Source organism: Neolamprologus brichardi, chromosome 15, assembly GCF_056152115.1.
Source record: "Neolamprologus brichardi isolate AB-2024 chromosome 15, ASM5615211v1, whole genome shotgun sequence".
Classification (NCBI taxonomy): domain Eukaryota; kingdom Metazoa; phylum Chordata; class Actinopteri; order Cichliformes; family Cichlidae; genus Neolamprologus; species Neolamprologus brichardi.
Window position 1 is genome coordinate 8,875,001 of NC_142118.1, and position 27,749 is coordinate 8,902,749.

The 27,749-nt window shown below is 39.8% G+C and overlaps 2 protein-coding genes across 4 annotated transcripts in view; both read right to left on the reverse strand.

Annotated features, from left to right (window-relative positions):
* Positions 1-5,494, reverse strand: part of si:dkey-71h2.2 (low density lipoprotein receptor adapter protein 1) — a 50,020-nt gene extending 44,526 nt beyond the window's left edge. For both annotated transcript variants that reach the window (XM_087852526.1, XM_006797158.3), the window contains exon 1: positions 5,180-5,494. In XM_087852526.1, coding sequence (XP_087708652.1) covers positions 5,180-5,264 — 85 coding nt within the window. In that variant the 5' untranslated portion in view covers positions 5,265-5,494. The remainder of the gene's footprint in view (positions 1-5,179) is intronic.
* Positions 5,495-8,012: 2,518 nt separating this feature from the next.
* The window catches only part of si:ch211-278j3.3 (E3 ubiquitin-protein ligase RNF19A), a 29,768-nt gene continuing 10,031 nt past the window's right edge, over positions 8,013-27,749 (reverse strand). The window contains exons 3-11 of one of the 2 annotated variants that reach the window (XM_087852097.1): positions 25,046-25,590; positions 24,075-24,562; positions 20,951-21,156; positions 19,758-19,905; positions 16,418-16,580; positions 15,913-16,027; positions 11,756-11,887; positions 11,346-11,595; positions 8,013-9,710 (exon numbers count right to left, since the gene is read on the reverse strand). In XM_087852097.1, the coding sequence (XP_087708223.1) occupies positions 9,422-9,710; positions 11,346-11,595; positions 11,756-11,887; positions 15,913-16,027; positions 16,418-16,580; positions 19,758-19,905; positions 20,951-21,156; positions 24,075-24,562; positions 25,046-25,198 (1,944 nt within the window). In that variant the 5' untranslated portion in view covers positions 25,199-25,590 and the 3' untranslated portion in view covers positions 8,013-9,421. Of the gene's footprint in view, positions 9,711-11,345; positions 11,617-11,755; positions 11,888-15,912; positions 16,028-16,417; positions 16,581-19,757; positions 19,906-20,950; positions 21,157-24,074; positions 24,563-25,045; positions 25,591-27,749 lie in introns of both variants that reach the window. The other variant, XM_035910508.2, reaches the window with a different exon arrangement.

Here is a 27,749-nt window from a genome sequence, read left to right on the forward strand (position 1 = left end):
AAAAAAGTCCAGTTGCTTTTCTATGCAAGCTCCTTAGATAACACCAAATAATGTAATTAGTACCTAATAAAGCTATATTACTAGTACTTATTTCTGGATCCTAACACAGCTCTGACTGCTCAATCAGTCACTAATTCATCATCTTATTTATCACATTCAGATCCTGGGAACGCTCTGTAAATTGATCCTTACTAATCCTGGGCTCCAGCCCTTTATTGACACTCAATTCTTCCTTAATGGTGGAGGGGGACTATGTTTCCTCTTCCTCCTCACTGCTATCTCTCTGGGTCACGGGTTCCTGAGTCTTAATGAGCCATTGAGAGATAATTGCTCCTTCAGGACAGTGTTAACTGACACCAGTGTCTCCTGGATGACATTCAGTCAAGCCCCTGTCAGGTTCAATATAACCAAGGGCTATATTCACAGCCAGAGATTGAACCTAATGACTCCTGAGTCCACCAACTTCAGATCGAGCTATGATCCAAACTGCAAAGCACAGGAAACAAATTGCATATTCTGACAGTTTCTTCAAAGCCACAGGGCTTGAGAACGCAACAGAGAGACACCAGAGATTTTGTTAAGGATGCTTGTTGTCTTCTGTTTTCTTCTTCTCACGTTGATCACACAGCTACACAGCAAAAAAGAAGATATGATCCATTACAAAAAGCACTTATAAAATGCAATACTAAAGCAAATTACACAGTCTTCCTTGGCTTCAGCTCAGTCTCCTCCAGTCACAGCATTTTGAACTGATGCAGTAGGGACATCCTTTAGTGCCAAGGGCAAGTGTGTGTGACTTCTAAGACACAGGAAAGGTCTGTACTGCTACTGTGTGACGTGATGCAAAGGGACGGCCTGTACTCAGGGTACATGCTGTGTCCTCTTCCATGCTGCCAGTGGCTTTGACCTCAACAGATGACAATGGGCAGCCACAGTGGGCGACTAGAAAGTGCTGCACATGTCAGTTTTCCACTTGCTAAAGGACTAAAGACTGACTACATTTAAGGTGGAGCAAGTAGATCACTTTATTTTAATAAGGTTTAATAAGGTGGCTGGTTAAAAATAAAATTGTTATTATGCATTGTTTTTGTCTTTTTGTTTTACTAATGGAAAGAGTGTTCACTCTTCATTTCATAGAAACCTATAAATATGTTTTTTTTTAATTTTAAAGTGCTTTAATTCCACCGCTATTCACAGAGGGGGTTCGTGCCTTTCACATGGTTGATGGTAGGTAGCAGTGGCCGCAGTGACTCCAGAAATGCTAGCTAAAAGTGTGGGATGGTTTTGACTTGACTACCATATGGACATATATCCAGAGGGGGACATATTGACCACTTGTAATAAAATAAATAAATACATTTTTGTTATATAGGGTGTATCAAAAAAGAACCACACAGTTTCAAAAGGGTAATTCAATTCCGTTTTTTCAATTCAATTTTATTTATATAGCGCCAATCATAACAACAGTCGCCTCAAGGTGCTTTATATTGTAAGGTAGACCCTACAATAATACATACAGAGAAAAATCCAACAATCAAATGACCCTCTATGAGCAAGCACTTTGGCGACAGTGGGAAGGAAAAACTCCCTTTTAGCAGGAAGAAACCTCCGGGAGAACCAGGCTCAGGGAGTGGGCCGTAAGTTAAGTGTAACCTTACAGTGGTGGACAATTAGAGGTCAGGAGGCAATTTAATTAATCAGTGTAACACTCCAGACACAAGTGATCATCCAATTAAATTCCTCTGTCTCATTCCACCTTCACACTGGAGTCTCATTTAACCTATTAAGCCCCAAGCTTAACTGATCTCCTGCCTTTTCCCCCCGTATCAGGGGGCGTTGGGGCTTAAGGGGTTCAAACCAACTCTTACCTAAATTAACTAAATATTGTCCTTAAAAGTGATTATTTATCCACAGTGACTTACCATCCACGCTCCACATGCACTTTCAGTTGGCTGTCAGCACACAAATAATTCATCACTCTCTTTCAAACTTAACCACACCTAATGTGTGTGAAAGTGCCAACCGGCTGCAATGTTACCTCATTTAAATTCCGACAGGCAGCTCTGACGCATTGCCACATGCTGCCGTACAGACACTGTCCTCTCTCCACTTTGCCTGCTTAAGTAGCATCTGGACATCAACAGCCGCTCTTACTGCCTGCACCGTTTCCTCACTGCTGCGTTCACACGTTTTCCCAGCCTGATCTCTGCGGTGTTTCTGAGACACAAACTGCTTCTGTCATCAGGTGCCGAAATCCAGCTGGATTCTGCTCTGGCAGTGTCACTCTGCCTTTTCTTATCTCTCTCACTGGCAACAACAATAAGAGAAGAAAAGCACAATGCAGGGGCTTCTGCTAACAATGTGTCACAATCGATGTCTTTCAAAATGACATGCTGATGGTTTGTTTGTCATCAAAAGTCAGCGCGGTTGATGCGCAGAGTATTGTGATGTGGAAAATTATGATTTTTTTTTTAAAATCTTTCACTGTTTGCGCACAATCAAAAGTTTTAGCCCAGCAGTTATGAGAAGCTGGCAAACCCAAGCACTTATTTCAGACAAGCCGACACTTAAAACTGTCATTTTGTGCTCGAGCTGAGAAACAAAATGCATTTAAAGCAACCAGAGACAATCATGAAAGCCCAAATCCAACAGATTTATGTTCGGGCATTCAATAATTTATGTAGAACATGTCCAACAGAGCAGAAGAAACTAAGAACATCTTGCTGGCTGTGAAATTAATCAGTCATGTTTAATGAAAGCTGGCACTAAGTAGGAATTTTGGATGAAGCATAACCAGCATGCTACCATTTATTGCAGTGGGAAGCTCACAGGCAAAGTAGCAGAGAGGAGGGAGCGTTCAAGACGGCGCTTGACACATTTGTGTTACAGCAGGGCTGCAGGCTGCAAGGCAGTCTGTCACTGATGGTGTGACAAGGTTTGCTGCTCTGACCCCTCACTCAGCACTCAAAACCTCCTGTACTTCACACTGTAGTTGTCCTTAAGCAACATTGCATATTGAATATGGTCACAAAAACTTTTTGAAAAACCAATAACTGAGAATTATGATGTAAATTCAGCTCAATTATTAAAGATGTGTTTGTTGCATATTCATTTATCTTCGTCGAATGATAATTAGCCGACCTCTGTGGATGAAACTTGCTGAAAAATTGGTTTCATTTTTAGATTTTTTAAGTAGCTGTATAATCTTATTAGACAGCTGAAGTGTGTTCAACAGAAAAACTAACCTAGACCTTTAATTAGATCTTAGTAGGATTAGATATTAGTATAGTTCTCAGTTCTACCTGCAACAAATGAATACCATGCTGCTTTTAACTAAGATAGTCAACTGATTAGCATCTCAATGTCACTGTGACCTCCCAAAACACATTGTGACTGTAACTCAAGAATTAATGTGCTACTTATGACAAGATTTCATGAAAATATCTAACAGGATACAACAATGAAGTGAGGAGATTTTACAAGCAAAGGGTCAAAGGTCAACTTTCTGTGTTATTATAATGTCCCTACAAACACATGCATTATTCAGCTCCATAACTCAGGAACAGACTGGGACTATGCTTAACTTTGATTAGGTGTTTCGGTAATCTGTATTGTAATCTGTATAAAATCCCTGCAATTTTCACTACTGATTGATGGCCGAATGTTCATCCTGATTTTACAAAGTACAAAGTTGCAGTATTGATCTATCAGCGGATTTATTTGTTTATTATCTATAACTACATATATACAAGTGATGAGATCATAGTTTACGAACTGTGTAGGAACCTACTTTACAAATTAACAAATAGCTTACCTTATTTATTTTTTTTTTTTGGAATATTTTCCATTAAAATAAAGATTGCATTACAATTACAATTGCATTGTTGTATATTACTGATAATACACTGTTATGAATATGCCTGTGATAGCAGAGAACATCTGATAGATGCATATGAACCAAAATACCTCATCATTTGTTTTACCTTCTTAGTGCCATGTTGGACTCTCTTTTGCCTTCAGAGCTACCTAAATTCTTTGTGGCACAGATCCAACAAGGTGCCAGACACATTCCACTGAGATTTTAGTCCATGTTGACATGTTAGCATCACACAGTTCCTGTAGATTTAATTCAGCTGCACATCCACGATGTGAATCTCCTGTTTCACACCATAAAAGTGCTTTACTGTTATAATAAATGGTCATTTACTTTACCATTGCCATCCTAACAGCTCAAAGCAGGCTAGCTATTCTCCTCTGAAGCAAACTTCCCAGAGAACTGCAGCTCACTAGGTAGCTTCTCATTTTCACACCATTCTCTATAAAACCCAAGAGATATTTGCTGGAAAAATCCCAACAGATCAGCAGTTTATAAAATATTCAGAGCAGCAGGTTTGGCACCAACCAAGTCGCTTAAATCACCCTTATTCTCCAATCAGATGCTCATTTTGAACTTCAGCAGGTTGTCTTGACTACATGCACTGAGTTGCTGCCATGTGATTGGCTGATTACAGATTTGCATTTATGCAAAGTTAAGCAGGTGTACCTAATGAAGTGGTAGGTGAGTGTAGATGGCTGTAAAACGCAGCTAGGTGGAAAACTGCTAGCGTTCTCAATTAATCTATCAATTATTGTACATATTACTAGATTAAGCGAATCCAATGGGGAAAATGCTGAAAAGAAAGAGTCCTAAGATCCCAAAGTGAATGTTTCAGAGTTTCCAACAGTACAAAGCTTTAATATATTTAACTAAAAAACAAAAACAGCAGCTATTTAGATTTTAGTTTAACTTGTTTAAACTGGTAATGAAGAAATACTGGCTCTAAGTAGCCATTTATGTTGGTATGGGGCTTCTGGCAGCATTAGCTCCATATCACACAGTAAAAGTGACATGACTGTGCTTGTGTTTCTTATTATGTGACAGCTCAGAGTCAACAGCATAATAAAACAGCTTGTAACTGTACAGCTATGGCGCTTAGATTTGGCAGAAGGACAAACAAAAGCGCCCGAGCAATAAAACAACAAGTCCACTAGCTTGCTGCGAGCAGCCAGAGGCACACACTGCCCTCCTTTCATACTCCCAATCTGACAGATGATGCTGCCGCTACGCCACATGAAAAAAAAAAAAAAGAATCTTTGCAAAACTGTAACCGTTTCCAAACATTTGTATCATCTCACTCACTTTCGTGTTTTGAAGTTCCCCATGTGTGCCGCGGAACTCCCGGGCTCTTGATAATCGCTCTGCCGGCAGATTTCAGGGCATCCATCACGAGGTGTGTCTGCTCACCGGCAGGTGGATTCCCCAGTCACCGGACCACAGGGAGGAAAAGACGGAACAGCCTGCGCTCGATGGCGGATACGCCGGAAAGGAAAAAGGCGAGGGAGATAGGACACAGATTCAAGTTCCAGCCCCGAGCTTCTCTTCCTCGTTCTCTCTCTCTCTGTCTTTACCTCTCTCTCTCTCTTTCCCAAGTGATAATGTGAGCGGGTGAGGGCACACACGAGTCCACTGCACCGTTTCCAAAGTTGAGGGCGTGTCCTTCTAACCTTCACGAGCTTCCTTCAGTGAGAGGGAGTGACCTTAATGAAAAAAGTCATTACAGTCTAATGTGTGTACCGAGGAAACACACTAATGAGTTTATGCCTAATGAGCTTACAACTGCACTTTCTGTCTCATAGGATTTCTTGTGGGTTATTGATCAGTGGTGGGCCCATTGTTACCATGGTTTCTTTTTTTTTCAGTTTTTTTAATTATCAAATAATGTCATTTTAGCCCTTTACCATGCTTAATATTTTAACCTTGACTAGAAACAACCCTACAGTTTTATTTAAGGGTGGAGATAAAATCATTAGCTACTGCTGACCATTTTCTGCCTTCTGTTTTTTTAATGTTTTTTCCACATGTCCGTCTATGTTTCTTGTTAATAATAAACAAAGTAACAAAAGTAGTCAAAAGTGGAAATAATAAATAATTTGTTGGTATTTTGGCGCCATCTTTCGATTGTAGCTCGAAATTGCAATTTTCTTGTAATAACTGCTGTGACATCTTCACCTACTCGACAACATTTAGTAAGATTGTAAACAGATTAAAATGTCACTAAAATTTAAATGGCACGGAGAAAGTGCTTTAGTTTTAAAAGATCTCAAGACAAAAGGATAAAACTTCTGCACTCTAAATGTAAAATGAAACCGAAATATATAAAATTAAAGGTTTATTTGTTTAATAAAACTAAACGTATACCAACCACGTATATTTTATTTAACCAGATTAAATTTAACACTTACAAAAATTACACCTGTAATTTAATTAGTTAAAGTCAGCATATTGTGCATTTTTTAACACAACGGGCTAAAATCCACTGGTGTACCTTTAACATAAGCAAATATCTTTCTTTGATGTGTTCTGCCCAGGTTTCATATATTTCCCAATACCAACTAACAATCATAACATTTACAAACATTTGTTTCATATGTGATTATACAATATTAAGACACAATGGTCTACAGTTGTGGTCAGAAGTTTATATGTGCAGATCATCAGCATGAAGGTCATGCTTGTCATGCTAATTTGGAGAATTTAATGATTTCTTTAAACAGCATATATCTTAAATGGCTATAAAAACAAGAACTGGGTACACAAGTTTGAATTGCTTTCTCTTTTCCCTAAGAGAAAGAAGATTTTCTGTAATTCACACAGGGTCAAAAGTATACATACAGCTTTATATACTTTGACCACATATTTTTGGTGGTCATCAGCAAAAGTCTAGCTGGATATTTGATGACTCTTCTTGGCACAATTTCATTTAAATTGTCTGGTTTCCTACCATGGACCAAGCTTTTAAGTGTGGTGGACAAATTTTCAACAGGGCTAAAAGTCGAGGTTTTCAAAAGGCCATTCCAGAAACCTTCCAGTTAGCCTGCTTTGTCCATTCAAAAAAATGGATGGATCATTGTTCTATTGAAGCACTCAACTGTATCTGAGTTTTAACTGCTTAGCTGTTAATGTGAGGTGATGTTGAAGACTTTGAAAGTAGTCCCCCTTCCTAATTATTCCATCCACTGTACAATGGATCAGTACCACTAGCAGCAAAACAACCCCAGCACATGATGCTACCAGCACCATGTTTGACAGTTGGTGCATAGTTCTTAGGTTTGAAAGCCTCACCTTTACGCCTCAGACATACTTCTGGTCATTGTGGCCAAATAGTTCAGTCTTTGTCTTGTCTGATCACAGAACCTCTTTCCGGAAGGCTTGTTCATTCCATTTGAGCTTTAAAGTATTAGTTTTGGAGCAGGGGCTTCTTTCTTGGTGAGCACTTTCTCAGCTCATAATGATGTAAAACTTGCTTTACAATCGACAGTGACGCCAATGTTCCAGCAGTTTCCAGTTCATGGCACATTTAAGCCTTTGTGGTTCCTGGATTGTTTCTCACTAACCTAACCGATTTCCTCTCATCTGAGGGTGGCAGTTTGGGTCTTCTTCGATACTTTGCCAAAGTGTTGATGGGTCCAAATAATTTGTACTTACAAACAATAGTTTGAACTGATGATCTTGCAATTTGCAGTTGTTTTGAAATGGCTCCAAGAGACCTTCATGACTTTTGTTAATATTCATTTTTCTGAGTTTTGTTCAAACAAACTCTTTTTGTGCTGGCAAAGAGAAACAAAGGGGCCGAATTAGGCCTCATTAGGCCTTGTCAAGTTAAAAGACACAGAAGAACCTTCACCACCACAAAAATTAAGTGAGTGTATGTACATATTTGAGCCAGTATGCATACTTTTAACCCCGTGTGAATTACACCCAATTCTTTTTTGTTTTTTGTTTTTTAAAGTCATTAAAGATGTATGCTGTACAATCATTCCACTCTGGACAAAGAACAGTTCAAAGAAATAATTTAAAGCCACCACATTACTCTAACATCCATGCCCATGGATGAGTTAATGTAATATTCTGACCACAACTACAAGTACTTGTACCAAAGAAAAATAATTTTTGAGACATAGAGAACATGAAGTTTGTTTTTTTTCCTTCATGGTGAAATATTTATTTAAATTCTCTCCACAACCCAGCACAGATTACAACTTCTCATTTTAAGTCTAAGCTCATCTCACAAGTATTTCACACTCAGGAAGCTAAGCAGTGCGTGTACTGTATAGTCACAGATTTCTCACAAATCATCTAGAACGAGTTATTACGGTTTAGCCTGCGGTGGCATGCTTGCTGTTGTAGTAATTTCGGTGCTCTGTGGTCATTTGAGAGAGTCTTTAGTTTATATTTAATGCCCTGAGCAGCACACACTACTGCAACTACACTGACTGCTTTGCATGTGATCGTGTGAGTATGTGCCAATCTGCACGTGTTAATGTGTTGTTATTCTGGATACAGCAAGTTGGAGAACCATGCAGCGTTTTAAAATTCAAGAAGGTTGTGTCGCTCCCGCGTCGTCCTGCATCAGAGTGAGCATTTTTACAAACTAAAGAATCGTCTCCCTCTTCAGTTTAAAAAAAAGAAACAGCTTCTTGAAAGCTGAAAGCTGCACTGAAACAATGCAAAAAAATAACAACCTCCGACCCCGCCTCCACCTGTTTTCATGGAAGACTGGATCTGTGATAAATCGTAATTCTTGGTATTTAGAAGCCCTCTAGTCACTGGCACATTGTCACAGAGCACCCCTGAATCCAATAAAAATAGCAGTTTGAGGCTTTAGTTTCAAATTTAATCTTCCACTAGACTTCTTTGACAGAAGCGTAATCGAACAGTGCAGCATGCGTCATCTGTTTAAGGTTGCCCAATTCATGTGTGAACACCGCATCATAAGATGCTTGAAATACCCATTTAGATGAAAACAAAAGAAAAAAATCATCCTGTTTTGCAGCATGTTTTGGGAAAATGTTTACATCAAGTCACTGACAGGATATTTGTTAGAGTCTTCGTCCCCCATAAAACAATTCATGCTTCTGGTGGTCTCTGAATTTGTAAAGGGTGAGGAAGGCGAGATCGCTGAAAGAGCAGAGCCAGATGAAGGGGAGGACTTCATGAAATAGACTTAAATGAGAGGGAGAGAAAGGTAGTTTCTTTTAGAAAGGACAACATAGAAAAAAAACAGACTGGACTAGTCGGCTAACATGCTCTCCTGTCTGCTTTACAGTATATAGCCCTCCTGGGTTTTTTAAAATATCATAGCCTCATGCTTTTTGTCTCATACACACACACTCTAACACACACTCTCATCTTTATTTCTAAACCCGCATCTTCCTCAGAGGGTGCAGCTACAAGGCATCTGGTTGGAGGGCCCATCTTGGAAGCAGAAGGTGACCTTTGCCAACTATTCTCAGGTCAATCCAACGTCAGTTGATGGATTAGTGTACATCCATAAAACCTGACGAAATCTTCAACCAAGCACAACACCTGCATTGAAGAACCTCATACACCGTCCGTTTCGAAGACTGGGAAAACCGTCCCTTCGTCTTCTCCCGTTTCCCCTCCTGGTTTCTCTCGTCCTTCCTGCTCCTCTCCTCCTCCTCTTCCTTCTCCCCCCTCTCGTCTCTCTTCTCGTTCTGAGGCACACGGGTAGTCTTGGGACTGGGGCTGCGGCTGTCCCAGTGACTCCGTTGACAAGCTGCGGCTAGACAGGATGCTACTTAGGCTGGACTGGCGGGCGCCCCTGGGGTGGGTCTCAATTTCAACGTGAACCTCAATATTCGTTCTTTCCCTGCGGTCACAATGAAGAAACACAGTGGAGTCATTATACAGTACCGTCCAAAAATATTACCATTCCATAGTGCACTCCAGTCGGTCCAAAAATCATTATTCAGCAGAAGACATCAAGCTCACAGAGCAAGTCATAAAGAGCTGTCATTGGTGATGAGACATAGAGGCACACAGAGTCCTGACTAAACATTATCGAATCAGTCTAGAAATGCATTTACAAGAAATACAAGCAAGTACTTGCACAAGTACTGTTTTAAAAGCAGAGACTGATATACAGAATACTGTGGTGGTTTGCTTCAGTTGTGTGTGCATTTGTCTATTTGGTTACTGCTCCATTAACTTTAAGGTGTATCTCCTGAACTCTAATAGCAATATGTAACAGCTGCTTTATCCCACTGACTAACAAGTGGTGGTAATGCACCAACAAATGCAGCAATGGCCCACCCTCCGCTGCAGAAGAGGACTGCTTGCAAATAAACAGAGATGGGTGCTTTTCATTTTTCTGTTTTGTGCCTCCTCACCTCCTCTCTACTCCGTCCACCTGCCGCTGACGTGAAAATGAATCTAAGCATGTTAAAGGAAGTCTGAATACCTAAAAGGCTCTCTCAAAGAGGGAGGAGTGAGGAGACAGGGTGTATCCTCTATGGAAGACAGACTATACGGACCATGGAGAAAGTCAGACTTAGCAAATATACAGCTATTCTGGTGTCAAGATCCATGGAGTGTTGACCCAGAGTTTAGAGTTTTGTCAGTTCTTTATTCTTTTTGGATTTTTAAAGTGGTTTATGTTAATAGTGTTTTTGTAATTTCTTGGTCTTACAAGTTATTTTGATCCCTGGTTTTGGTTCCCTATTGTTTTGTTATTTTTGCCTCTACTTCTTAGTATCGATGATTTTAGGTTTATTAGTTCCCTTTAGCATTCCTGTCCTGTTCCCTCTGTCTCATCTTTGTGTTAGCCTTGTCTGTCTGCAAGCTAATCTCATAATCCGGTCCTGTTTTGTCTCTCCTCCTGTTTAATTCCTGTGTTGTTCTCTGTGTCTTGTGTCGAGCTCAACTTCCCGCATCTCGTCTTCTCTGATTTGTTCCCGCCGTGTCTCCCATCTGTCAGTGTAAATAAAGGCTAGCACTCCATCATTTTTCAAGTTTAAATCAATGATGCCATGAAAACTTTTATGCTCATCTAACAGAGATAATAAAATGCAGCGGCCGGCTGCTGTAACAAAACAGATGACGCAGCTGCGCCACAGTGACATTACTTTAAAATGACAGCTCCGTAGTGAGGAGGACTCTGCTTTTGTGATATGTTCCACTCTTCCACTCGCATCTCAGATGGCAGTGACTTCAAGCCAAACATTTTCTTGATTAACTCTGAATAACTTTTGTTTGCTTACAAGAAAATTTCCGCAAGATATCTTTAATTTAATTGCGAGAGCATACCTAAAACCTTTACACACACTACTGTGCAAGTGGCAAGTTATTTTATATAAACATTAATGCATCAGTCATTGGACAAACAAGTTATTGAGCTTAAGTATAGGCATTAAAGCAGGAGAAACTATAAATGGTTGCTTTCAGATATTAAAGTCCTGTGTAAAAACATGTAAACATCTGAGGAAATTGTAAAGGCAATATTTACCTTAAAGGAATCATTTGCATCTCATCAGTCTTGTTATCAGGCACAATAACCACCTTGCAGTCAGACTGGCTGTCCTGCTGGGTGTATCCATGGCGTTTTGTGGCTTCATCCAATCCCGCATATCTATCTGGCTCTGGCGGTGTGGTGCTCGTACTTGGGAGGTCGCCTACTTCCTGTACACTGACTCGAACTTCTTGGACGCTGGTGTTGTTGAGTGCTGGGTTGTTCTGACCCGTCCAGTGATCACTGACTACATGAGAGAATAGAAGATCTATAAGAGAAGTTGAAACTTCATCAGATCGGGTCAAAATTCGGGGCACAAATCATAACCGACTACTCATGTATGCCTTCATACGGTCAGACAGTATCCCTAACCTGAACTATAGATTGATTCAATTATTGATACTCACAGTTGGCTAAGTCTTCCAGCTGGATTTTGTGTGTTTCAGGGGGCTCACTCTGCGGTCGACACCAACCGTTCCTACAGAGTGACATGGGAACGACCCCATAGACATAAGTCAGCATTAGCGGTACACCCACACCTGAAAGAAAACAGCAAAGAGTAAAGACCTCGTTCTTAACATATTTTTCATAATGACTTTTCTGGACTTTGTGCTTAATGTTAATAACCATATAACCGAAATATCTTTGCAATGGTGAAGCACTGGATTACAGATAGGCCCCTAAGGGTTTTTGAGCATTGTCTTGCCTCCGTGCGCTACGGTAGTGCATTTGAAATCAAAATATGATGATATGATCGATCTCCAAAGGTTGATTCTGTTCATCTGGACGTAGTGTTTTCAGTGGGAGAAACGTTTCGTCATCCAAGTGACTTCTTCAGTCTCAGCTGACTGCAGGTTTCCCCAATCTTATAAACAGTACATTTGACCTCCCAGCCCATTGTTCCTTCAGTGGGCTGGTTTCAGTCATTCTGTAAATGTACTGTTTATAAGATTGGGGAAACCTGCAGTCAGCTGAGACTGAAGAAGTCACTTGGATGACGAAACGTTTCGCCCACTGAAAACACTACGTCCAGATGAACAGAATCAGCCTTTGGAGATTTACTTACCTGGATGATTGAGAATGCATCAAGACATGATATGATTGATTTTCAGACTTTTGGCCTTAATTGAAGAGGTCAAAAGTATTGTTTTATATTCTATTTTTACACAAAGTGCCCCTTTAAGGACTTCAGTTATTGTCTTTTTATCATTATCATTATTATTATTATCACAACAACAACACAAAACAGACACAAGGGGGAGCCTTTCCCGCTTTACCCTGGACTGGACACATTCAAGCTGCCAGGCATTTATAGACACAGGCTTGTTTTTTTTAAGGCGTTTTAGCCATAAGTAACTGGAAAGAATTAGGCATATAGAGTGTACCTATAAAAGGAAGAAATATTCATTTTCTCTGAAATTATATCCTCATAATTATTATGTTCTTTAAGTGAGTAACACTGGTTTCCTTCCAAGCTTTTCTACAAATAATTTTAGTTGCAGACATCCAGGCAACTGGATCTTCCATTAGTCATCTATTTTATGTGCTGTTTGTAAGAAGCTGTGTTTTGTTCTATTTTAGCAATAACAAACTTTTTTTTAACTTTCCTATTTCATCCTTTTGATCATGATCATCATTTATATATAGGATTTTATGCTGTATATAGAATTTATTATAGGAGGCAAATAATTAGAAAGAGAGGCGAAATGTGTTTCCTGGTTAATTACTGTTATTAATATGAACTGATTATGGTGCAGACAATAGCGCAGCAGACACCTAAACAAAAAGTGTCTTCTTTGTTACATTTGTGAATGTAGAGATGAACACAAATGTTTCCTCAGAAGCTCTAAAAATGTGCAGTACATACCCTGTCAGGATACAATAAGACAGTTTTCACAAAAATAGATCATTAGTCACTCTTATGGATCGACTCATCATAATAGCAGAGCAAAGTTAGAATGTTGCAGGGCACAGCTGTGCTGGGAAAGTCAAATTTTATTTAACAAGCTGCACTTCTTTCGATCGTCCTTCGTGACCTTCACAAAAGTGCTTTGAATAAAGCCCAAGCTTGATGACCAGCAGCCTCCCTACGCTGTGCAATTATGCAACCTGTGATTGAGACAGGAGTTTGAGAACACAAAGAAGAGTGCCAGCCAAACAAAGGGACATCATTAACGCAGCGGGAACACTGGGGCGCTATTGACTCAGCAAGAGGGTGAAACCAGGGCAAGAGGATGAACCTGCCAGCCAAACAGATCACACGGGGAGAGGAGTGAAAGCGAAAGACAGTGTGCGTCTGTGTCCAAGAGAGACACACACAAAAAAAACAGAGTGCTTTGACTCAAATATGAGAAACAAAACAACAGTTGGAGGGTAGTGAGAGCACAAAATAGAAGATGTTCGACAAAATACATGGCGGCGACAAAATGAAGTAAAAATGGCTAAAGAAACTGCACAGAATGCAAGCACAGTAGTACATGCAGGGGTAAGAGGTAAGGTGACGAGTACAATGCGGCTAAATGTGTCTTTGAGTTTGTGTGCGGCAAGCGAGGACCAGTCAGAGTGGGGTACAGTTATGGCTGTGACACTGCAGGGGAAAGATAAGACGCTACTGAAGTCTTACGAATTTCTGTCACGGCTGGGACTGTTACCTAAAGTAGCATGAGTCATTGAAATGCTACTTTGCACTGTGTGTGTGTGTGTGGAGCAATGAAATAAAGTGGTATGTTTGTATACAGAAGCCTGGCTTGTGGATATTTGTTTGGCTGGTACTAAACCCTATGCAGATTGCTTGGCTGCAGATTCAGATCTGTAGAATTTATGGAAGAAATACAGCAGTTTAGGAAAAATTCTTCACTGTCTTGCTGAGTTATATAGTTATATATATAAAATAAACTGTGCAATACTGCATAGAGGTGACACATGCAGCCTTATTAATTAAAAGTCAAGGATGAGTTTAGAAAACAAATAGATTTATGATTTTTGGGGATGTTTTTTTGTTTAGCAGGATGTTTTAGAGCTGCTGTTAGGTCAGACATATCAGTGTGAGCTAACACAGAAGGCAGAGTGGTATCAGTCCATCATCAAACTTTCAGGGTGAAAGCAAAAATACAGTCATGTAAAAAGGAAAGTTTTCACAGCACTCTATGCTCTAACTCGCATCAAGTACATCCTTGATGCTTTTTATAAAAAATAACAGGGAACGTAGCAGCCGGGTGCTGCTAGTCGAACACACTTACCACCTCTGTAAAAGCAAAAGTTTTGGGAGTTTGCTGGTCTGAAGCATTCAGTTGGATGTTACCACAATGATACAACCTTCCCATGAGTGAACACCCCACCAAATTCAACCAAAGATCAGGCTGTGCAATGCTTAGGAAAAGTGAAAAAAACAAAACAAAAAAACAAGAGCTACAGCTCAGGTTTGTAAATGTCAATGCACATGACCGCACAAGTAAAAAAAAGAAAAGACTAGTAAGAAAAGACTAGAAAACATGTAAATATAAGAAAAAGACCGAAAAATGTGGCTTGTTAGGTAGGGTTACTGGGAGAAAGTCTTTCTAAACATCTTTCTAAAAAGAACATAAGAGCACATAAGACCAAAGTGGAGATGCTTGGTTATAATCCACAGCAGCATGCTTGGAAAAACTAAACACAGCATTAAGCAAACCAACATAAACACCTCATAGCAACTGTTAAGCACGGTGGTGGAGGCGTGATGACTCGGGCTTGTTTTATAGCCAGAGGACCCGGGCATCTTTTAGTCGCTGAGTCAACCATGAACTCCACCGCATGCCAAATCACTCTAGAGTCAAATGTCCATGCAACTGGACAATGATCCCAAGCAGAGCAGCAAGATGCCCAAAAAAGAAAAGAATCAGATGTTTAAGTGGCACAAAGTCCAGACCTCAGCCTGAGTGAGATACTGTGACAGGACCTTAAGTAAGCTGTGCATAAACAAGTGCCAGCAAACTTCAATGAACTGAAGCAACACCGTAAAGAAGAGTGGGCCAAAATTCCTCCACAATGATGTGAAAGACTGATACAGTCATACAGAAAGCGTTTACTTGAATTTGCGACTGGCAAAGATGTTTCCACAAGTTACTGAATCATATGGCACGCTCAGTTTTTGAATGGACTGAATGTATTTTACAAAAGGTTTACTTATTCCTTTCATTTTAGGTTTTAAATTGAGTTCATTGCATGGTAAAAGATGAGGGTTCGCTCCTACAGTTCTCACTCTGATCACTGAGGAAACTATCCAAGATGGCCCAGAAAGAGCTGTGTGCTAGTCAAACTTTTCAAAAGTGACTTTCTGAGCATTGCCCAAAAAAAAACTCTGACAAAACTACATCTTATTATACCGAAAGAGAAAGATCTGTCGAATTACCATTTTTAGCATCTTAGAGCTCCAAAGGGGAAACATTTTCTGCAGTTTTATCCATTTTTTTTTTTTACTGAAATTCATTCTTTATAACACAAGATCAACAACAACATTTTGCCCTTTGAATTTTCTCTCTGGTTTGCAGGATAAAAAAATGTAACATTACTATCATATGTTCCTTACCCACAGTGACAGCTGCTATGACCGGCGACACAAACACTGACATCATCACCCCACTTGCCACAGTCAAGTAGTGCTTACTTCCTGAGATATTGTTTTTCTTACAACGACCATGGACCTGAAAGGTAATACACAGAGCACAAATCACATTACTGAAATTCAAAGCGCTCCGAGTTTTCATTTTCTATCTCTGCAGCCACTTACTCATGCCCAATAACACACACACACACACACACACACACACACTGCAGCATGCCTGTGAAGACATTATAAGACACACCATGGCTCTGACAAAAAGAAAACTAATCATATCTAAGGGGATTTCATTTGCAGCTTAATTTCCCTAGGACATGTTTTTAGTTTCTAAGGTAAGGTAAGCTTTGATCTACTAGTCACATGTGAAGTGTAGGGTAAGCAGACATGTTATTGCTATAAACAGCATAAAACAATACATTAATATACAGCGCAAAGTTAACAAGTTACACAGTGTGACATGGGCTTTACTGACCTTGCGGCCCATGTAGATTGGTATCCCCACAATAATGACTGGGATGGCGATGCCCGCTATAAGGGAGATGACCACAGGTGCTCCGAGCAACATGCCCACCTGCCACAGTACCTTGCGGGTTTGAGACCATGGCTTCTTCCCCCAGAATGTACATCCTGAGGGACTGAGAGACAAAGCAGACACATCAGGAGAGATCAGTTACTGTAAAACAACAAAAGATTTGGTACAGACATTCCCTGCAGACTTGGTGATCCCTTACAGTAACTCCCTTTTGATGTGCAAAAACAAATTAAATTCCTGCCAAAATGAGCGGTACTTTATTTTAAGACTTCAAATAAATGCCCTCATAATCATTTGCTATAACCAACAAAGCATCATCATGTAGGTCTGATGTCAAATAAACCATTTTTGATATGGATTCCTTATTATAGTCCTGCTTTCATTTCCTGAAGTGCAATCGTTTACTACTTATAATTTATTCAAATACTCATTTATCATATTTAACCATTTACATTTGAGAAATTAGTAAAACAAAGCTGCCTGGATTGGTTTATCAGCAATAGCTAGTCTCTTACTTAAAAAATGACTGGCTAAAAAAGTCGATTTTGCCTTCAGTGTTACCTTAATCTGCTACCAGCATTTGGCGCTGTGGTGTAACTTTTAACTGTCTAGAAGAGCAATACAATGTGACGAGTGCTGTCTGATTCTAATCAAGCGGAAAAATAACTTTTATAAAGAACACAAATAGCACCCAAGGGCTATGTTTTTCTCAAAGTATGCATTTAGGCCACTTTGGGGATTTTTAAAGCATGAGTGGGGGAAATTATGGTAAGAGATTATGGCTGCGTTATTCTGAACTTGCCGTGAGACGTTAAAAGCTTTGCCATTCTGTACAACATCCACTGTAATTTTTTTATATGAAAGCCAGAAAAGACTGAAGGGAGAGGAGAGAACAAAGGAAGCGGGGAAAGGAAGACAAAATTAAATAAAACAAGGTAATCGGAAATAGTTGGTTTCACATGACAAAAAAACCCCACTTTCATTAAATACAGTGCATATTAAGTATCCAACTACAGATTAAAAGAATTTAAATGTAGCACTTTGTCTTCCTGGAGAAAATAATTGGTTACCCTGCATACGGCTATATTAAGACAGAGTCGATAATAATATATATTTTTTTAAAGTCAGGTTAGTTTTTAATCGTATGCCTGACAATCTGATTACCACGCTTTTGTGGTTTTTAACTGTGTTAAATTATGAATAAGACACAGGTAATATTCCATATATTCCCAATAACATTGTTCAACTTATAGCTGCAACTGCAGGATGAGCATGAACCAGCAGGGGTTAAAATATGCATTGAAATTAAGATTAATGAAGATTATTTATATAGAAACACAAACAAATAAGAGCTTGAGAAACACAGTCTTAGCTCGACTCGACATTGTGCTGATTTAGGAGTATGGAAGGAGAAACACTGGAGGTGAATAACTGATGTCAAGTCAGCAGTGACTCCCTTCCAAGAATGTGAAAACAAATGAAAGCTGAGATGAACCATTTAAACTAGCGCAGCTTCTAAATTATGAAATACGGGCATGCTTCCCTGACTGGCACGGTTTTTTATCTCTGACTAGCTACTGCATTGTTGATGCATTAGCAGTTGTGATGCACTGAAGTCGACTGTTTTTAGGATGAACTTTTGCCATTGAACATCCCCCTCAAACATTTTACAGCTACCAAAACTGATGACGGTAGCTTTTGTTCTTACCAGCTGCTTATAACTAAGCCTAAGAAATTCAAACCGGGCGATGTTCAGCATTTTTTCTAATAGAAAATATCATCACCATGCTTCTTAGTCTGTTAACTTCCAGTTTTACCAAGGCTTACAGCTATAGAGTCAAGGTCCTGGTTTTTCGTCCCAGCGTTTTGAGTTTGTTTTTCATGGTTCTGTCTTTGGTTTAAGTTCATACTCTGGATTATTTTGTTCTGAGTTCAGTATGTCCTTTTGCTCCTGCGTTTTGCTTTCTGCAGTTTCTATTTGTTGGTTTCTTGTTTCATTATGTTACTTCCGAGCCTCGTCTTTGTGTTTTGTCCTGGGCATCCCCTGTGTTTAGTCCAAGTTGTCTCCCTGTTTTGCCTTCTGTCTGTGTCAAGTTCACACGTCTTAGTCCAGGTCAGTGTTAGTCATTTCCTGTTTTATTTTGATGACATCTTGTCTCTTGTGCTTTCTATTCAGTTCTACTTCCCCTGTCTAATTATCTGAGTGGTTTCAGCAGCCCTTCCACCTGCCACCTCTTCCCTCGTTACCCTCTGTGTACATCTTGGCTGTATCCCAATTCAGGGTCTGCAGCCGTAAAGTACGCAGCCTCAACGATCCTCAAGGGCCGCGTACTCAAAGACCACTAAGGCCGGAAGTGCGAGGCTTGTGAAATGGGACGGTCTAGCCTCCGTCGCGCTGCCCAGGTTGCCTAGCAACCATGATACTAACAGCTGGAAACGTTTCATACAGCTTTGTTTGACAGAAATGAAGGAGAAAATCTTTTGTTCAGTTATTTGTTTGTTTCTACATGAGCTTTGATCATTCTCTGTAAGATTAAGCTCAGCTATTGAACGGCGTATATTTTAAAGTAAAGGCTTTAAAACCAAGTTAGTACAAACGTCACTAATGTCACATAACTTTGCCGACATGTGGCCAACAGTAATGTTTTAATGTTCTTCATTATTAAGCATTTGCACATAAATAAGTGAGATAATATTCAGTATTTACTTAAAGTTTACTCTTCGGCCGCCCCTCATCCGCCGTTTTTTTTCGGCAAAATTATCCACACCCACCGCCGCGCTATGCATTCTGGGATATGTTGGGCCACGAAGTCTACACCGCCACGTCCTTAAAATTCAGGGAAATGAAGGACGCATTTGAGGGCCGCATTTCGAGCAGCCTTTGAATTGGGACAGCCTTCGTCGCGTCACTGTGACGTAATCGGCCTTAAAATGTGGCATTTAAGGCTGCAGACCCTGAATTGGGATACAGCTATTGTCTCATTTTTCCCTTTGCCTTTTGTTGTGTCCTCCTTCATGGTTGTGTTGTCTCTTGCAGTGAGTTCCCTGAGCATTCATAAATGTAGTTTTCCTGTTTTCCTTGTTTTCTGACTTGCATTATTTTTGCACTAAGTTTAAGTTGAACAAAACTGCTTTTGGTTTACCCGTCATGTTTCCGAGTCCTGAGTTTGGGTCCTACTCCTGCCTGCTACACAGCCAACCTTGACATTAGAGTAAGCATTTAATAGGACTTCTGGCTGTTAGTTTTCTTGTTCTTGTGAGTTCAGCATGAACAGCGTACCTGAGGTAGTGCACGTCAGTAATCTCCTGCATACACAGCCAGCAGAACTGACAGGCACACACAGTGCAGTTCATACGGTTACAGCTGCCATCATTGGTCTTCATGATGTAGGCACCACAGCGAGGGCATGCTTTGATTTCCTCTGCATCTGCAACGGAGGAAATACTTCAGCTACTACACACTTAACAAGCAATATCTATATGTCATCGTAAAGGAACAGTTTATTTTTTTGTAGAAATGCTCTATTTTGTTCAGAAAACTATAGTTGCAAAGATGAGACTAAAGTGGAGAATACGTTTACTAATAATGCACAGTCCAAAATAGTCCATCTACACAAACACCTCATACCAGCTGTCAAGCACGGTGGTGGAGGCGTGATGATTTGGGCTTGTTTTATAGCCAAAGAACCTTGGCAGCAGTTATTGAGTCAATTATAAACTCCTCTGTATTCTAAAATATAACAGAATCAAATGTGAGGCCCTCTGTCTGACAGCTAAAGCTTGGCTAAATTTGGATCATGCAAATGAACAATGATCCCATAAAACGGCAGCAAATCTACAACAGGATGGCCGAAAAAGTAAAGAATCAAGGTGTTACAATGGCCCAGTAAAGACCTCACTGTGTGAGTGACTGTGGCAGGACTTTAAAAGAGTTGTGCATAAAAAATAAAAAATGCTCAAAGAAAAGTGGGTCAAAATTCCTCCACGACTTCTACAAGAATCATAAAACTAAATGGAAAACTGTTTAGTTTTCAAGTTAAAGCTAAAGTTATTTCTACAAGCTACATCATGGTATGTACTTATTTTTTCACCTGACTGCATGGGGTTCTGTAAAAGCTTACCACCCTCCAAAAAACACTTGTTTCTATAATATACCAGGATGTGAACCAAAAGTGATGTAACTTTTCCCAAAATGAAATGTTGCAATGTTACCGTACGTTACTGGCTCTGCCAAATTTGATGGAAATTATGGAAGAAATTACAGTACAACCACGACAGGACTTCAGTCTGTAGATAACAAACTTATCTGTTAGACAGATAGGTTTGTTATCTATCTGTCTAACAAACCTGAAAACCACACAGGCCTGGAAGTACTCGTGGCAAAACCACATAGACTTTTTCAAGTGGTTGTTTAGAGCAAAGAGGCCCACAAACGACTCATAGCTTCATTTAATCACATGGCTCCTGTCTCACCTCCTCCAGGTTCTTCATTGAAGACGTACAGTGTAGAGGCATCGTTGCCGCCTGAGGTGTGGCGGGCTCGCTGACGCCGGGCCTGGTCGCACGTCTGGTTGGGGTGCCACAGCTGCCGACAGTGGTAGCAGAACTCTGTGTCGCATCCCTCACGGCCACAGCTCAGCTTGGGACACTCTGCACAGCCGTAAGCTATCACAGCATAGCTGAGGAAAGAGAAAAACTATAGATAAAAATGACAGAAAAATATCAGACGTTTGATTGGCTGATGGGGATTCTGGGGGACTGCTTTCCAGAATTGAAAACCTATCATCTGATAATTAACAGATATATATTATAATCTTATTGGCTCCATACCCAAATATGACTTTTAAAACTTTGTATCAATAACTAAATAAAAAAATGAGGCAGTCTGGTCATGTGTGTGTGCTTGTTGTGTTTTTTAACAAACATTCATTTAGTGCAGTGTTGACTTTAAAGTTGTGGTGGTTTTTCTTCTTTGTTGGGTTAGGATTAGGGCAAAACCTACACCTCCCTCGTTGCTAGGAAACTGCAGATTATGTTAAAGTTATGGGCTCTTGATTTTTTTTTAACCTCACATTTGTTAAATAAAATCAAATAAGGTTTATGAGGAATGGCGACAGTACCATCTCCATTTTCTGATACAGGCATGTTCACAAGATTATGTGATTTAGCTACAACCAAAAAATAAAAAAAAGTAAAAGCAATCTTAAATAATCTGAATCTGAATGCCTCTGGGAATCAAACTCTGCTGTGAAAAACGAGGGCTCTGACAGGCGGGCATTTCCAGCTCTGAGTGGTTTTCTGTTTGTCAGACAGGCAAATGAATCAAACAAGCTGAAGGCGACACAGGCAAGAAGATAATTACAGCGTTACCTTGATTCCACTACGGTGTCAGACCAGATTTGAAGTGACTTTGATTCTCTAGTCCAACATGTCTGGCTGAAGAACAAAGCTGCTGTTCATGCATAAAATATTTCTAGATACCAGTGAGTATCCTGTATCCATGAAACAAGCAATAATTGGATTATTTATATTGTGTACAAACTTCTACGCTTTGTCATACAGAGAAATTAGAAAGAAACAGCTGCAAAGCCAATGACCACTTTAAGCGATAATTCTACTTTTTATATTTATATATGCACTACACAGACACACGCACATATATATATATATATATATATATACAGTATATATAAAATTCAACCATTAAAACAAATGTGTATGTTTAGGAATGCAAGGACATAACTGTAATTAATGATTTTGAGTGTGTTGACAAAGCCTAACACATCTAAAAATAGTCTGCTTTGATGAATAATTTGTGTCTGATATGGGTAAGTCAGCTCATTTAACATGTTTGTGTGTGTTAGCCCCAAGGAAAATCCTCTTAGAACAAAGGAGAGCTGGAAATCAAAAGTATTAATTGCTGTTCACAGTGGCCACACTTAAATATAATCCTGTGAATTTCAGAAACGTATAGACCCCCTACTCTGACATCATAAATGTGTGGGGTATGTTTCTGCAACATGTTGGATTATGGTTATAAAATAAATTGAAGCCCAGAGGGTACTTTTAATCTGGTAGAGGTTTTTTGTTTTGTTTTTTTTACTGAGATATCTAATTAATTCCTACTTGTATTACACATGTAGATAAAACATGATCAGTTGCCCTCATAGACCCAAGTGTGTGTTAGACAGTCACACCTAGGGCAAAAACACACAGTTTTCACGCTCTCTCTGAGAGTCTTTCTCCCGACATTATCTTCAGCTAAGCTTCTGTCACTAAGACCTCAGGGAATCTCTGCATATTGGGAACATGGGAATGCACCAATCATAACTGTTAGAGACCAGTTTACATAATTAACCACAGCTTCAAAGTCTCTTTTATGTGAGAAGTGTTATTCACTGTTATTCAAAATGCCATTTTGCACACTCGTACGCCCTTCTAATAAATCAAACGCAAAACGCACTGAATTTGTTGTAGATATTTTAAAAACAGGATCTCCTGTTTCTCTGCGTTATATTTAATTCACCACTGTGTATTGATTTCTGCTCCTCTCATTCATCATCGCTGAGCAGCAAGTACTGACAGACTTTCACTGAACGGGGTCCTGAGCCCTGGCGCGTACGTGCTTTTGACCACAAAAAATCCACTGAAAACGTTGCACACAAAAAAAATGGACGCACGTCGTGACTTCCCATCAGCCCCCCTTATCCAGTTACCCATGCATGAACATTAAGCTGATATAGCAAGGGATCAGTGTCAGCGCCAGTTCTGAACAACAGGAAAAAAACAAGAGAGCTGATTGACGCCAATGTCAGCGGAAAGAAAAAAAAATACATCTTTCCCTCGTAAGATTTACGACAACATCAAGGATCGATTTTGTAATGAAATCATATTGCAGCTGAGCTTTGCAGCTCAATGCAAGCTATATTTCAGGCAGTTATTCTGAGGGAAAAAGAGTAACAATACAATGGCGCCATAAATGTTAAGCACGTCACTAATAACATTTTAAACCGATTAAAGGTGAATGTTTCTTACATCTCACTAAGGAAAATCTTTTAGGTATTTCTGTTTGAGGCCTCAAAGAGTAACTGTTACCAATACGTAGAGGACTGGTTTATTTACAGTCCATTCTCTTTCGGGATCTGCAAAATATATAAACTGCAGCAAACTTGGTGAACTATGGAAAAAGCTTTAAAAATGCTGCCAATTATCCTTTTAAATCTAAGTCAATTATTCTGACAGTGACAAATGCGTCAGTCTTGTGTTTTACAAAATAAAGCCGGCGGTGGGATGACAAGAATTTGACAAGGGCTGCCACATTGTAGTGCTGGATTAGCTCTGTTTTTTTTAAAATAAGTAATTAAATTGTAGTGGATTGTTGCTGTGTCAATCATGTCAATAAAAGGCCTATTTTTTCACAAAACAAAGTCATTATTGTTAATTTCCAAAATATTATTCTCCCTTCTAATTAACAGGTTCTCTTTATTAGATATAAGCAATAAAAAAACAAGATGTTCTAGTTTTATTACAGTATGCTTCAAACTGTTCTTGATGCCTAAAACAGCCTGTTGGTAGATGGTATCAGTTCACGTCTCACCTGCAGTCAGGCGCAGGGCACCAGCGTGTATCTGGATCAGAAGCCAGAAAACGCCTCAACTGGTACTCCTCAAACCTTTCCAGCAATGCCCGATCATCCAGAATGGCACGAACATCCAGAGGTGCCAATGTTTCCGGGCACTGCGGGCACGCGATGCCCACCCGACTCTCCGATATCTCAATACGCAAGTACTGGCGTAGGCAGTCAGAGCATGCCCTGTGAGAACAGGAGGTGAGTCGTGGGAAGTGGCAGCGCGGTTGACTGAGCAGGCACAGTGGGCATTCTTCTAGGTGTTCGTCCAATAGCTGGTCCTGGCTGGAGGAGGAGAGGGACAGGACATCGGTGGACACCCGGCTGACCCCACCCACGCACTCGGCTGTGGCAGCGCTGTTCTCGCCCACCTCAGCCAGTGATGCTGGCGGACCTCCTCCTTCTCCTTTTTCTGCTCCAGAAACTCTTGATTCTCCAGCCTCTTCTGCTGTGAGGTCCTAAGAACAGTTATAGGATATGGTGATTTACCAAATCCAAACACAGCACGCTTATGAGAATGAAGGGCTCTTAGAAATGAAGGGTGTATTGGTAAGTGTGTACATAGCTGGAATGCTGTAATTCCTTTGGTTTCTTGGCAACGTCATTTGTACAAATGATCAATTAATTGTACAAATACACTAATGGATTTGTTCAGTAGCAGCGCGGAACAAAGCAAGCAAACGGGCATGGCTCTGAAGTTAATCATCAATAGCTTTGTCGTTTTTCTTTCGACATTATCTGTGAGACATTTTCATCTTCTGACTGACAGAAGGATAATGATCATGTATGAGCTACAAATTTCAAAAATAAACGCAAATTTCAAAATGGTATACATATATGCCAAAATACTCTACCATACTCTACCAAAACTTGTATAAACCCAAATAAAGAACTCCTTCATTGCTTACGCTCACTCCAAGCAGACGAAGCATCAATCTTACCTGTTCTGGATGCTCGCTTGGGGTCAGGGTAATGGCCACCTCCTCTTTGGGACAGGCTTCCACAGGCCTCTCCGCCCTTGGCTCTGATTTGGGCTTTCGGCTGAAGAAATTTAGGAAGCTCAAGGGCCCAGTCTGCTGCTTGGGCCTCTTCATGGTCTAGAACTAGAGCGGGAGCAGCAGCTGAGGAGAACAGGCCAACGACCATGAGCAGGATGCAAAAGCGATGTTAGAGTACGTGTGTGTTTGTGTGCGGGTGGGCGAGCACAGTGCGCTCTCACGGCTCAGAGTCTTGGAGCTGGACGGCTGCTCTGTTGCATGAGGGAGGGTGAGTGGGTGAGATGGAGAGAGAGACGACGGGGAGGAGGTAATCCCTGCCTGAGGGGAACATCACCGTTTTGGAGCCTTTCCGAGGCCTGATCATGTGGTTTACTTTGTCTCTCTTCAGTCTTCCTCCTCCACCCACACAGAAGTCTGAATTAGTCCTGAACTGGTCGACTGTTGTTGATCATTTTAGGCTTTTTCTCCACTGTTAGCAGTCCTTCAACCTGGAAACACAAGTAGGTAATGACTATAATACACAGCAAGAACTACAGACCTTTGGATGTGCATTTTGGTTCACTGGATATCAATTTTCTAAAAATAACATTACAATAAGAAATAAATTAAGAATATCTAGCCATAGCTTCTACACAATGAAAGAGTTTGTCCAATGTACAATATTACAATAGAATAACCAGACTCTATATCGATTTAATTATCATATTTATGTAAATAAAGATTTGTCCAACCTCATCCCATATGGAAAAGATATATATAAATCTTATAAAGTTTGTATCTGTCTTGTGTGAAACTTGTATGAAAAGCATACAAGAGTGAAAACAGATATAAGATCCCTTGAAAAATTATATAAATGAAACTTGTATGTTTTGGATACTTACTAAAACAATATATGAAAGTGGCCACTTTAATGAAAAAGTGGCCACTTTCATGAGTAAATCATATAAGCCTTACATGATTCACTATAGGAAGCAAGCCAAATCTGATGCAAGTCTTTTATAAGTTTTTTCTATTTCTTTTCCATATGGGATAGCTTAGATAAAGTACCAAAACCTGTAGCTAAGAGTCTGTCTCTGTCACGGCAGGGTGCGCCGGTGTGAAGAAGAGGTAGACCCAGATGCAGACACAGTGGAGACAGAACTAGGTTTCCAAAAATAAAGCGAGCCTTTATTGTGGCTGATGGCATGACAAAAACACTAGAGAACACTGAAACTGGGAAAACTAAGGAGACCAAGAACACTGTGTAACCTAAAAAGACTATGACACTCTGTGAAAGAACTATGAAGAAACTATGAACACAGAGTAACTAGGCAGGCTATGAAACAGTGACACAATAACGGAAAGTATGAAAAGATGAGGTGAGGATAACAGACGATCTGACCCCGACTGAGCAGAAACACACGGATCAAGTACACATAAGGAATGATCAGGGAAAGCAGAATCACATGGGGAAAACAGCTGACAACAATTAACATAATGACAGGACAGGGGACGTGAAGCTAAATACAATAAACAAAAAACACAAGGATCCTTCAAAATAAAACGGGAAACATAACGAGACCCAGACATGACTCGAACTAGACAAACAAAGAAAACTTGGACATGAAACATGACAGATAAACACACGAAGACTTAACACAGAAAACTTCACACAGGGATGAGACAAATGGGGAGCTCGATAAATCATGAATTAAAACTGTAACCTAGGCATGACAGAATGTAACTAGATAAACTGAAATGAAACTAGACTGAAAGGAATAACAAAAACATCAAGAAACTCAGAATACTGGGTTACATGACCCAGGACCATGACAGTCTCCTAAAGTCAATCCTCTTAAACTTCAATGTTAAAATCCCAACTTTATAGCAGAAGCCAGCATGTTTCTGGCCTGGAACAGAAACATGGTTTTAGTTTCTATGGTTAATTTCCCCCTTTGATACAATCGGTTATAATTAGTTTAGATGACAGTCTATTAAATGGTTTTATGACAATCTTTCTATCAGCAGTCTCCAAAGATTTCAGGTCAAGTCTCCCTGTCATTACTACAGGCATTCCACAGGTTTTCATTGCTAGATGTCTTTTATTCACCTTCTACAGTATAATCTACACCTCCTAAATCTTGAACCCTATTTTTATGCAGATGACACTATCTTATATGCCACTGGGTCCTTCTTGATCGGGCTATTGAAAAATCCAAAATCCAAAATTATCTTATGAAACATAAGCTTGTTTTTCATTCTGATAAAACCAACTGAAAACTATTCACAAGGTCACCAAGGTCAGTATCCACCATACAGTCCATATTAAAACTCTCCAGTGTCATATAAAATACAAACACAAATACAAAAAACAAATCTTGGTTCTCATTAACTGTTGTATTCCGTATAATTTTGTCTGAGCTTGATTATTATTGTAGTGATAGTTTATATGGATACAATGACAGGTCCTTGGACATTTTAAGATTAGCTGTGCCTCTTACTGACATTAAACTTGGAAAAAAACAAATGGAAAGACTACAAAAGACTGCAAAGCTACATTCTGTGATTTCATAGCAGCTTTTTAAAATATGTTAAACTGTATGCAACTGTCCTTGCACATGCTTTTCTTAATTTCTGAACGCCTATAATGTGATCTTGAATTTTCTGC